General features: G+C 40.9%; 1 protein-coding gene across 1 annotated transcript in view; it reads left to right on the forward strand.

Moving 5' to 3' along the window:
* The first annotated feature begins 9747 nt into the window (after positions 1-9747).
* The window catches only part of BFSP1 (beaded filament structural protein 1), a 30394-nt gene continuing 26883 nt past the window's right edge, over positions 9748-13258 (forward strand). The window contains 3 exon segments of the mRNA XM_037501602.1: positions 9748-10121; positions 12872-12882; positions 12885-12928. Coding sequence (XP_037357499.1) covers positions 9748-10121; positions 12872-12882; positions 12885-12928 — 429 coding nt within the window.

A 13258-nucleotide genomic window follows, 5' to 3' on the forward strand; every position in this document is an offset into this window, starting at 1 on the left:
CTATTGGGTGGGAGGTGTAAAGGAATGAGAAATATTTGGTAAATAAACTAGGGAAAACAGGCAAATGAAAAGGATGGCATCTGTTGGGTGAGAAGAAGAACTAGATGACAAAATTTTAGATAAATGAAGGGGTAAGAGTAGGTAGGCATCAAACATGAACAGGTGGCAGAGAGTGGAATAGCAGGAAAATAATGGTACAGCTATGGCCCTTTCTATATGAACTGATTAGTCAGATAGTTGCAGTGTTAATTCTTTGCATTTTGGCCAGTCTAAGTGCCTGTCAAACAATGGAAATCTCCTGCAAACTTGCTATTGTTCAAAAAACTTTTATTTGAAAACATTACATAAAATAAGGTCTGAGGTTAGGTTAAGGCTTAAAAGATACATGTTTAGTATCCCTTACTGTACTTTTAGACTGTGTACGAAATCTGGAAATAGTTGATAAAAAAGCTTAGGATGTTGTCCTTTCCTATTTCAGGTCAAAACGGAAAGGCTGGTAAACTTTGGAAGATAAGAATATTCTCTTGTGAAGCAGTTCAATTGATTCCTCTTAATATCAATAGAAAAGTAGATAGGGATCTATAAAAACAATTCGTATTCCAGGTGTATGTTTAAATCTATAAATCTGCATTTATATTAGAAATGCTTTCATGGATGTGTATGCCTAATGCCTTGGGGTTCATTTCCCAAGAGGTGCAAATCTTGTCAGGAACATTCTCTTCTAAGACTGCAGTGGGCATGCCAGTTGGCCAACTATAGCTCAATGATACATCAAACCACGTAATAATCTGTATTCTCAGAATAAAAGTGGCTCAGATGTAGACTGATCCAACTTGAGAGTGGTGGTGGATATGTTTGTCAATATCTTAAAGAGAAGTACAAAGCAGAAATATAAATAGCATAGCGGGATTTAAATTGTAATTATGAAAGAGTAAATTGTAACTATGAAAGAGTCTTCTCCAAACTCTGTGCTCAGTGTGGCGCCTGCTGGGACAATGACTCACTGAGGCATCCCTGAGGCCATGGGTATGGCCACTTTTCATGCATAACCAGAATAATGATGAATGAGTAGGTGTGACAATGTCTCAACAACATTCCAAGGCTGTGCCCCATTGTCTGGTGTTCATAGATGGCAAGTCCAGATAAGTCTCCAAATCCCTTCATTATTTAGTGGTGTTAAACTCCTACCATAATCATCAGTGAAATTCTCATTGCCAAGACTAAATGCCATCTGGTGAATCAAAGGAAATTTTTGCATATTCTCGCTGTCATTATTGCAATTATCTATTCCCAGCACAATTGTCTCAGAGGTGTATGTAATTTGGATGACAGTTTTTCCTTTTGTTATAATTTCAAACTTAAGTTGCAGAAAAGTAAAGGGAAGTCCCATATACTCTTTAATAATTGTTTACATTTACTCCATTAATTGTTTACATTTTGCTCCATTCACTTTATTATTCTATGTATATATTTGTGTGTGTATTATGTATTTGCATATATAATTTATTTTCTGACACATTGAGAATAAGTTGGACGCTGTGCCTTATCTCTTAAGCAAACATTTATTTCCTAAGAACAGAGACAATCTCTGACATGCCATAGTACATTTTTCAAAATCAGGAGTTTCAAATCTTATGTTATTATCTAGTTCATATTCCATATTTAAATTTTACCAGTCATTGTAAACATGTTCGTTTATAAATTTTTTTTCTGGTCTATAATCTCATGCTTTCCATTGTTGGTTCCCCAGGTCTTTGTGATCAAATTTACATATTTTAATACTTGCCTCAATTTCTGTATTGCCTGTGCAAAAAGCAGATTGAAGGCTTAGGCCCTCCTGCCTTTCATAGTGTTTCAATATGTATCTTCAATTCCCAAAAGTCTTTAGTCAAATATGTGTGTGCATTTGGAAAGAGTCTTGCTTCTGAGTGTTTCTCTGTCCCCTTCATGCTGATACCTCATTTACAGGACAGCTGACTGTGGTTTAAAGTCTTTAGAAAGAGGGGCCTGGATGGAGAAGTAGGTTCAAGGGCAGCCACACTTTGACTCAGGGTTGCTGGCCACCTTACTCAAAATGAGCCTTTCCAGGCTGACCTGCCTTTTGAATTGATCCAGTCTGATGGAAAGGCTTCACAATGTGCATCTGTGCATCCATCTGCCCCCTCTGTTATCTGCAATCTCCCTGGGAGAGGAGGCAGGAGGAGGCTGGCAGGAGGCCAGGGGTTCACTGTTAGGGCAGTGTGGCCCTCTTGTGGCTGACTTCTGTATGTTCTGGGGAAAGGATGGCCATAAAAGGAGATGGTGCAGAATCAGAAGGTTAGAGCAAGTGATTAGTCCCCAGGACTGCCATAACAAAGGGATTAGGGTCAAAATAAGGGGGGGTGGGAATTGTATGGGGACTATAACCAAGATGAAAATGCATACATTGTGCAGAAATGAAAAATTATATAAAAAATATATAAAATGAAACACACACACATACACACACACGAAAGTAACATCGCCTGCGTAGCTTAAACAGAAGAAATTAATTATCTCATAATTTTGGGTTCTCGAAGTCTGAGATCAAGGTGTAGCTTCAGTTGGTCCCTTCTGGGGCCTCTCTTCTTGGTTTGTGGATGGCTTTCTCCTTCCTGTGTCTTCTAGTGCTCATCCTTCTCTGTGCATCCGTGTTCTAATCTCTTTTTCCTATAAGGACACCTGTCATATTACATGAAGACCCATCCTACTTTTATAGTTGCTTGTTGATTTTGATTTTTACTTTATTATAATTAGTCTTTCCTGCATATGTTGTGCAAAAATGAAAAATGATGTAAAAATATATGAAATAAAATTATATTCTTAAAAAAGAAAAAATAAATGTATAATTTCAAAAAATTTTAAAAAGACCCACCCTAACAACTTGATTTTACCTTAATTAACTCTTTAAAGACCCATCTTCAAATTCAATCACATTCTGAGATATTAGAGCTCAACATATGAATTTTGGAGAATGATAAGATCCTTTAGTTCAAATCCATTATTTTAGAAAAGGTTAGCTGAATAGTTTTAGGTCACACAGCTAGTAGACAGCAGAGACCGGTCCAAGGCTACATCTGCAGAAAGCACAGATTTTCTCTATGACCTTTGTGGTTGTAAAAAGCCTAAAGCAAACTCAAAATGTTTCTTAGCTGACAGGGAAGACTCAAAATTCTTAAGCCTGAAATTGGCTAAAAAGCAAACCTTCTATGCCTGTTTTACTCAGTAATTTTTTTGTTATTCAGTGGATAAGTTTTTAATTTCAAAAAGGCATATATTTAAACAACTTTAAATGGAAAAAACATGATGAATATAAAATCTGGTATATATGCTCATTTTAAAATATATTCATTGTTATATGACAGTTTTATATGACCATGCACCTAGTACTTTATTTTACTGTTCCACTTCATGTTTGTATAGACATAGGTGCCATGTGATTAAAACTGCTTAATGGTTATAGATCATTTTTCCTAATGTTACTGCAGAGCACGCTAAACCATTCTTTTCTCTTTCCTTTTCCCTCTCTCTGCACATACAGCTATAATATAAACCAAGTAATATTTACTAAATGCCAACCCTACAAAATGCTTAATCTATAAGGTGACCACACTTTTCATATCTTTTTTTCAAGATTTATTTATTTATGCATACAAGAGCTGGGGTACAGGCCAGAGATGAGAGGTGCAAGAGGATTCACCAGAGACAGAGCGGGGAACAGAACAGGCACACTGACGAAACACACTGCTGAGGGGAGCAGCGGAGGAAAAAGAGTGGTCTGCTGAGTCACGTGGGCTACTCCATAGTAGGCCGAGGATCGAACTGATGCTGCAGAGGCTGCGGATTGCTTCATTGTGTGGTGCTTAACCCCTTGCGCCACCAGGAAGGCCCTTCATAAATATTTTTAAAAATAATTTTGAAGGGCCTCCCTGGTGGCGCAGTGGTTGAGCGCTGGGTTGCAAAGCTGCCCGTAGCCTCCGCGGCGCCGGTTCAATCCCCGGCCAAATCCCCGGCCACCTGAGGAGGGTCCCGCATGGCGTGCAGACCTCTCCTGCCGCCCGCTGCTCCCCTCAGCAGTGTACTTCGGTCCTTCTGCCTGCTCTGCTCCCCGCTCTGGCTCTGGTGAATTCTCTCACCCTCCCGCACTTCTGACTGTACCCAGTGTTTGTATGAATAAAAAAATAAATCTTTAAAAAAAAAAAATAATTTTGAACTTTAAGAAAAAAATGCAAGAATAGTACAAACAACATGTATATATTCCTACCCAGATTAATAATTTATACTGTTTTCTCTCTCTCTCTCTATTAATACTTATGTTTATACATGTAGTTGTTTTTCAGAATAATTTGTAAGTTCCATGCATCTTAGTTTTTATCTCTAGAAAGTTCAGAGTATATTTTCTTTTTTTTCCTTTTTTTAAATTTTTTTAAAAGATTTATTTATTTTTATACAAGAACCGGGGTATAGGCCAGATTCGAGAGGGTGAGAGGATTCACCAGAGACAGAGTAGGGAGCAGAACAGGCAGACTGACGAAATACACCGCTGAGGGGAGCAGCAGGTGAGACAGGAGAGGTCTGCCATGCCATGTGGGACCCTCGCCGGCCGGCTGGGATCAAACTGGTGCTGCAGAGGCTGCAGACAGCTTCACAGCGTGGGGCTCAACCTCCTGCGCCACCAGGGAGGCCCCAGAATATATTTTCTAAGAATAAACATATTACTTAACTGTAGAATAGTTATAAAGTTAGGCGAATTTAACAATGATAGAATTCTTTCAATTAACCTACTATTCCAGTTTTGTCAATAGATCTGCAGATTCCCTTGATAGCATTTTTCCACCTTTCCCACCCCTATTACATTTTAGATGTCTTGACTCTTTAATGTCCTTTAATCTGGAACATCTTTATAGTCTGTCTTTTATGATATTAACATTGCTAAAGAATATCATCTCAGGGGCCTCACCTGAGTTCAATCTCCAGCTAGGGAGCTGACCCACATGGTGCAGCAGACCTCTCCTGTCTCACCTGCTGCCTCACTCAGCAGCGTATTGCAGTCTATCTGCCTATTCTGCTCCCCACTCTGTCTCTGGTGAATCCTCTCACACACACACCACCCCTCTTGCCCCCACATCTCCGGCCTACACCCCAACTCTTATACCCATAAATAAATGAATCTTTTTTTTTTTTAACAAGAATATTATCTCCTTCTGTTTTTTATTAGTAGAACGTTCCTTATTTGAGGTTTCTCTGGGCATCTCCTTATGATTATTTCAGGCTATACACTCAGGTTTTGCGGGCCAGAATAAGAAACATGTCCTTCACAGCCCAACCAAGAAATTCTTGGGAGTGAAACCTTTTTATACTTATGGTGAAATAAAGGGTGTGAATGTGAATTGTTTCAGGCAAACTGAGATGCATGGTGACCGTTTAAGTGATTTTTCCCATTTTACCAGACTACTTAAGTCACAAACCAGTAATGGAAGCAGAATGTGACCTCAGGGTTTTCTGATCTTGGTAACACCCATTTCCTAGTCCCACCCATAAACTGATGCCATTTAACTGCATTTAGTGTAACTTCCATATCTGATCATTCATCAAATCCATGGAAACTATCTCTACATGGCTCCTGAATTAACAAGTTCATTTAACAACCATTTCCTCCTCCTCCATATGATCTCTATTCCTGCAGGATAATTGCCTCCCAGTGGGGCAGTCATTAGGGGTGCTGACAAATGTACCCACTCTTTCTTCGTCAGGCACATGGCAGGATTGCATTATCCAATGGACTTGAACTTAGGTGGGGTTATGTGACTTGCTTTGGCCAAGTTGATGTGATTGGGTGGAAACTTTGTAAGCCAGTGCAGCCAACTTTTCTCTATGGTGACCAGCCATGTTCAAGATGGTGGCCGCTCCAATAGTCCATCTGCTTGGATGAGAATGACACAGAACAGAGGCCCCAGGGGACTTTAAATGGACATGTGTCTTAAGTGATAAATAAACCTTTGTTGCTTTAAGCCCCTGAAGTTGAGGGATTGTTTGTTATTTCATTGTAAACTAGTTTACATAGGTTGATTCACCAGCCTGCCTTGTTTCTGTTTTCAATTTTAATGTTTTTAAGCAAAGTGATATACAAATACTTAAAATGTCAAGTAACAACACAAAGTTTAATTTTATAATGAAAGAGCTCCCCTCTCTGCTTTTCTATTTCCCTCTGAGGATACAGAAGAGTCAATCATTTTAAATCCCTGCTTTGTTTCTTCTGCTATTTAACTCTATATTAAACACTCTGTAATTCTATATTCTGTAATAAATTAGTACTGTTATTCCTTGATTTATCTATTATAGTCATTATGTATTATCTTTCTATTATGAAAGATGAAGAATGAATCCTTTTTCACATATACCCTTCTCACGACCATCCCCATTCTCCTAATTATGTACAACAGAATTTTTGGATAAATTAATAATTAATTTCTTAATAGGACCAACTATATATGGTTTTTCTACTGTATCAAGTAAGATAGTTTGTTTATATTTTTATTTCCTCAATTTTTTGTTTTGGAGTTACTGATTGCCTTATTTTTGCTGTTTGCTTATTTGTGTAGACATATCACTAATATCCTCAAACTTTCTAAGAGAAATATATAACTTACCTCAATGTTAATTTCTACCTGTTCAAATGCATCAGTAAATTTGTCATTTTTTTTCTTAGAGACTTAGATTAGAAATCATTAATGATTTGTGAATCCATACACTATAAGAAAAATATAGTAAACTAATAAATTTTAATAACTGAAATGATTACTATATATTCTAGTCCATATTTTTTATTTTTTTATTTTCTTCCAGTTTTTTGAAATATAGTTGACCTACCTACAGCACTGTAAGTTAGGGTTTATAGCATACTGATTCAGCTTATATATACTATGAAATGATTGCCATAATAAATCTGGTTAGCATGTACCATCTCATATTGTTACAAAAAAGAAAAATGTGGGTTTTTTTTTTTTTTTAAGATTTATTTATTTATTTATACAAGCACTGGGTACAGTCAGAAGCGCAGGAGGGTGAGAGAATTCAGAGCCAGAGTGGGGAACAGAACAGGCAGGCTGATGAAGAAATACACTGCTGAGGGGAGCAGCGGGCGGCAGGAGAGGTCTGCGCGCCATGTGGGACCCTTGCCTGGTGGCCGGGGATCGAACTGGCGCTGCAGAGGCTGCGGGCAGCTTCGCAACCCAGCGCTCAACCGCTGCGCCACCAGGGAGGGCCAAATGTTGGTTTTTTTGTTGTAATAAGAAACCTTAGAATCTATTCTCCATTCCTTTAAAAGTGGTTAATACTGCAGCAATTACAACAGAAATCTTATCACCGATTGGTATGTGCACTCTCCGGGACATTGCCCTCAAAAACAATTCTTTTCCTAAAGAAAGTAGAACTCTTTTAAAGGAAGTATACCCATGTGTTGGGACATGGAAAAATCAGATATGTTTAGGATATTTTGTTTCTAGAAAGCAAGGACGTTTTCAAGAGCATTGGGGTCATTGCTAGAAGGACGAAAGAGCCATCCAATGGGACTCCCACTGACCATGTTAGAATAACAAGCACATAAAATAAGTAGAGCAGAGTTAATGCTTAATTAAAACAAGTGGAGCCTATAAGAGACTATATTTATGCTATTGAGCAAAGGGCATGTTAATACAAATCATTCTAAAAATATTTGTAAAATAAAAGCAGAATGAATATGGTAGGTGAAAAAAAATTTAAAAAATCTTAACAAGAAGAAAAGTATTAATACATAAGGATATTTTGTTTCTACTGTGATGTTTGTGGATCCAGTGTATGGATCCATGCTTGTTTCTACCTGATTAAATAGGAGAGTGAGTCCAGGAACTGCAGAAGGCATACAGAGAGTGGGAAGTGTGATGCTCTTGGTTGTTCTTTAACCTTATAGGAGGCCCTGGTGTAGTCCTATTTCCATGGTCCCTCTTCCAGATGCCAGAAGCTGCATATCTCTTCCTTGGGGCTTCATCTGGCCATTCACAACCATGTGGCGCCTATGGCAGGTTACAAGAGCCCCCATTAGCAGTCCTCATTCCATGGGAGTAAGTGGGTGAATCTCCAGCTTCTTCCCCCTCAGTAGGATAGTTCTGGAGTACCTGTTCTGAGCTGTCTGCAGATTCCCCAGCAGGATTAAGGTGCATTTCTGTACCTGGTGCCTAGTCATCACAAACACTGCTACGTCTTCCCTGTCCCTTCATACCTCCCCACAGAGACTTCCTAAGATCACCTCCCACATAAACCACTTGCAGTTTAACCCTTGTCTTGGCTCTGCTTTGGGGGAACTCAAACTAAGAGAACCAACCAGAAAGGAAATGTAGCTGTAGATTAACACTGGTTGTCATATTTTATAGCCATTTAAAAATTAGAATTTTATAGTTGATTACAAAATCACAAATTAGCCAGATGTTCCATGGAGAAGTGCTAACTATACCACCTTACTCTTTTTTTTCATAGGAGATGAAAATCCTACCAATTGTAATAAAAGGCCTATTGACCTTGAATTCAAGACTGCTCTTGAAGTGGAATAAAAATTCTTTTATAGGGGCCTCCCTGGTGGCACAAGGGGTTAAATCTCAGCACTAGCAAGCTATCACCAGCTACTGGGGCGTGGCATGAGTTCAATCCCTGGCCAGGTAGCTGACCCACATGGCACAGCTGACCTCTCCTGTCTCACCCGCTGTTCCTCTCTGCAGTATATTTCAGTATATCTGCTTGTTCTGCTCCCCACTGTGTCTCTAGTGAATCCTCTCACCACCACCCCCACCTCTGCCCTGTACCCCAGCTCTTTAATGCATAAATAAAATAAATCTTTTTTTAAAATTCTTTTATATTCTCTAATTGAGAGTTGAGCAATGGATTAAATTTTGAGACTAAGGATTTTTTCTTTAGTTCAAAGAATCTACTACCCTAATCCTAATGTCCTGATGGAGCACGGCTTGTTTCTCCTGCACCATAAAGGATGTGATAACATGGAACAAGGTTGACATTATAATAATAATATCTGCACATCTGTTTCCTGTGATTGTACAAAGAGTAAATTCTTCATTAATATGCACAAGTAATAGTATGTACTTAATTACACACGCCTTGCAATTTATTGAGATGTGAATTTTGAATGCACGGTTAAGAACCCCTCACATAGGGAGAGGGAGGTTCCTAGAGGTCATGTTGTAGTTATGAAAAAGAATTGCTTAAGTCATCAGAAAAAAAGGAGTATTGTAAAAAAGATTCTATAATTGAGAGCATGACTGAAAGAGGACACAAAGCAGGGGCCCTTAGGCTCTTGAGCTGGTCCAAGTTTAACAAGCTCCCTTGGGATTCCTTCACAATTCTCAGTGGAACCAGTCAAAAGAAAGTCAGGCCTCTCTTGCCCTCTTGACCCTACATTCAATCACAAAGCAATAGGCTGTAACAATCGCGGAACAAAACCTCATTGCCCAATTTAACCTTGCAAACCCCTGAGCTGTATGGTTCGCTAATCCAACTCACAAAAGCAGGCCTGCTGCTCTTTTATTCTATCCCAGGGTGGGCACAGCGTTGAGCCCAAGAGCCGATGTGTCCTGGGAAGTCCCAGCAGCTTGCCAGAGGCCCGCAATGTTTATTTAGCAGGCTGCCTGCTCCGGGTAGGGGCCTCCTGGAGCCGGCTTCCCGCGCTCTCGCCCTCTGGAAACCATGTACCCGCGCTGCCACATCTTCCAGACCCACAATGAGCAGCACCAGAGCGCTAAGGAGGCGCTGGGCGCCGCCGGGTCTGCCCATCTGGCGAAGGGCAGTGTCTCCACGCCAAGAGTGGAGACGCTGCAGGGACTCGGCTAATGGGTGGCCGCCCACATCCAGTGGGCCCGAGGGCTCCAGCAGCGCCACGCCGTCCTCCGTTGGCAGTTGGACGCCTTCCAGCGCCTGGGTGAGCTGGCGGGTCCGGAGGATGCCCTGGTGGGTCAAGCCCAGAGCAACCGCCAGCGTACCCGGGACCTGGTGGCAGAGCAAGCCGGGCTGGAGCGCCAGGGCACGGAGGCGCAGCGCGTGCCCGACGAGTTCCAGAGCAAGTGAGTGTCATGGGTGGCGGAAACCCAAGGGGTGGGCAGCTGGGGATGAGGTGGCGCGGGTCTGGGGGCAAAATAATACCCAAAGTTGGAGGACCAGCTCTGGTCCCCTGGCCACCGATGATGTCATCTTTGCAGAGGACATGTGCCTGGTGTATTTCCCTAAGATAAGACTAATTTCCATTATGATGACATTTAAATTTACATGAAATGTTATTATTTGCTTTTACTGAATTTAAAAATTTAGGTACAATTTACATACAATAAATTGCAGATTTTAAGTGCACAGTTCATTACGTTTTGACTAATGTATATGTCCACGCAATTACTTTCCAGTAAATCTGCTTCTGCACAACCGGCGGTACCCAGTGTTCTGATTTCTATCACCACATATTAATTTTGCCTGTTCAAGAATTTCACAGAAACGTAATTTTACAGATGTACTCAGGTGTCGGTCTCCTTTTGCTCAGCACAATGGTTTTGAGACGTTATCAGATGCTAGTTCATCCTTGCAGTCTCATCCTGGTAGAGATGATACTGCACCCCTTTTACAGATGAAGTCTCTGAGGCTCAGAAAATGTAGGAATTTCAGGCATGGTGCCTTGGCTACTGAATTGCTGCGCTGGCACTGGAATTCATTTTCTGGGCGTGTGGTGTCTCATCATCTTTGGACATCTGAAAGTTGTTTCAATGCGACCTCTAGGGTTCTGGAAGCAGCCCATGGGTCAGTGGTTTTGGCATCACTTAAAAGCATGTTAGATATGGAGAATACTGGGTCTAACCCCCTCAAGCTCCCCAATCAGAATCTGCAATACTCCTAAATAATTGGTCATTTAAGATTTTAAACATTTAGATGTCCGGGGCATGCCCCCTCCTTCAACAGACTGAATTAAGTGCTAAAATCACCGGAGAGCTGTTAAAAAGAAAAAAAGGATGCTCAGCAATCTGTCAACATCTTTCAGGTTATAAATGAGTACACTATTTGAATCAACAGGGCTGCTTCAAGGAATGCATTCTGTGATAATCCGAAAGGTATATAAAAGCATGTCTGCAAGAATATTCACTGCAATGTGATCTGCAATAGCAAAAGCCTGGAACAAACTAAATGCACATTAGTAGGAGACACATTACAAAACTGTGCTTCATTCATGCAATGGAATACTACACAGTTATAAAAAAGCATAGTGTTGTTAATATCATTTATTTTTAAAGGAAAGGGGGAAGAGTAGGAAATTTTTGATTGTGCTAGGGAAAAGAGTTTCTAGACATAAGCACACACAGAAAATCCAGTGACACTGGTTACTATGGGAGTTAAGTGGTAGGAACTGGGCAGCGGGTGACAGTGTGGGGGAGACTTTTAACTGAACATATTTTTATGTCTTAAAAATTATCTAACCATATAAGAGATTTTTAAAAAAAGATTTATTTAATTTATTTATGCATACAAGAGCTGAGGTGTAGGCCAGAGGTGTGGGTAGGCAAGAGAGTTTACCAGAGACAGAGTGGGGAGCAGAATAGTCAGATCTACTGAAATTCACTGCTGAGGGGAGCAGTGGGCAAGACAGGAGAGGTCTGCTGTGCCATGTGGGTTAACACCCTGGCCAGGAATCGAACTCAGGCCATAGGTGTGATAGCGCTGAGACTTTGCCCCTAGGCCACCAGGAAGGCACTCTAAGGATTTCTTGATCCCTATCATTTTGCAGAAGTCCAGGGAAGAAACCGACTAGGAGAAAAAATTACCTGCCTTTACTATCCATTGCTTTATTAATCTGTATAGGTTTAAATTGGGAGACTTTCCCTGCTCTGATCTAGGCAATGTGGTGTGGCTATGAGAGAATAGTCTTGGGCATCAAACTCAAGTGTAAGTCTGATTTCATTCCTCTCTTAACCCTTCAGAAACAGGGAAGCAGGGCCTGAGATACGGCTTGAGGTAAGTGAGTCAGGGAGCCTTGTTTGGGGAGTGAGGAAGTGATGCAGGAAGGAAAGACAGCCAGTTCTTTATCCAACAAGTTACCATTGTGGGCACCAGTGTGGGGAACGCCCCTCAGTTGCCACAGGCAAGCAGCAAGGAGCTGGGTGCTGCAGTTCCTTAGCTCTCACCTTCTGTCAGAGGTTGAGGACTGCTCCCAGAGGCTGACTCTGACCCGATCAGCCTGCCCCATGCTGCTGCAGAGATAATTAAGTGCTGGGAGCAGTTGCCTGAGGCTTTGTTCAAATTTCTCAGCCTCATCTTCTTCATCTTTCACAAGGGGGAACAATAAGTGCTCTCTTCCCAGGTTTTGTGAGGGTTAAATGGCATGATCCAGAAAACTGATAGATGGCACACATGTGAATCAATATGATAATGTCAGAAATCTAAACAAGGTCAGGTTAGTGGCGTTAGTTGAAGGCCTTAAGGCAGCTCCCAATTTCTGTGCCACTATTGCACAGGTATTCTGAAATATAATTTCCTTATCATTTTTGGGGTTACTAGGTGAGGGGTGTGTGTGTGTGTGTGATTGACCTAGGCTAGGAGGCACTTGTTCCTTTTATCACTCCCAGTTACCCACTCTGCATGTGCCATGCTGTGAAAAGGGTTGGGCAGTAGTGGACTCAGAAATGCAGCATTTGCTAATTAGCTTTGAAGTTAAGAACCCCTCCTTGAAGGAGAACAAGTAGTACTCAGCTCCAGTTAAATTGAACATGGATCATGTGATCAACACATGGGGAATTGTGGAAGCTGTCCAGCCCTCATTTTTGTGTCCAATTTGCAGGTATGAAAATGAATGTGTCAGCTGCTGCTGAAAGAAATGCTTGAATGGCTTAACAAGGTGAGCCGAGCAGCCCTTGGTGTTTAGCAGCTAAATGACAGGTTTGACCTAAATGTCTAGAGTGACTGTCCCCCATACCTCCTCTTTATGTTATTTCAGGATTTTTCTAGTTCTTTTGCTGTCACTATTTTTCTTGACTTCTTAATTTCAATGAAATTTTTGTGAGTGAATTCACATATCAGACACTCTGTTCTGTACCATGAGATAAGTGTTCGCTTGAGAAAACTGTACACTATTAAGCTGATTGGTTAAGTGGTGCTATCAGAACTCACCAGCATTACAGTAACCAGCTGCTTTTTGTCATTCATGTATACTGGTCCCAAACACCAT

The sequence above is a fragment of the Talpa occidentalis genome, unplaced genomic scaffold (genome assembly GCF_014898055.3).
Source record: "Talpa occidentalis isolate TD23 unplaced genomic scaffold, MPIMG_talOcc4v2.1 talOcc4.10, whole genome shotgun sequence".
Classification (NCBI taxonomy): Eukaryota; Metazoa; Chordata; class Mammalia; order Eulipotyphla; family Talpidae; genus Talpa; species Talpa occidentalis.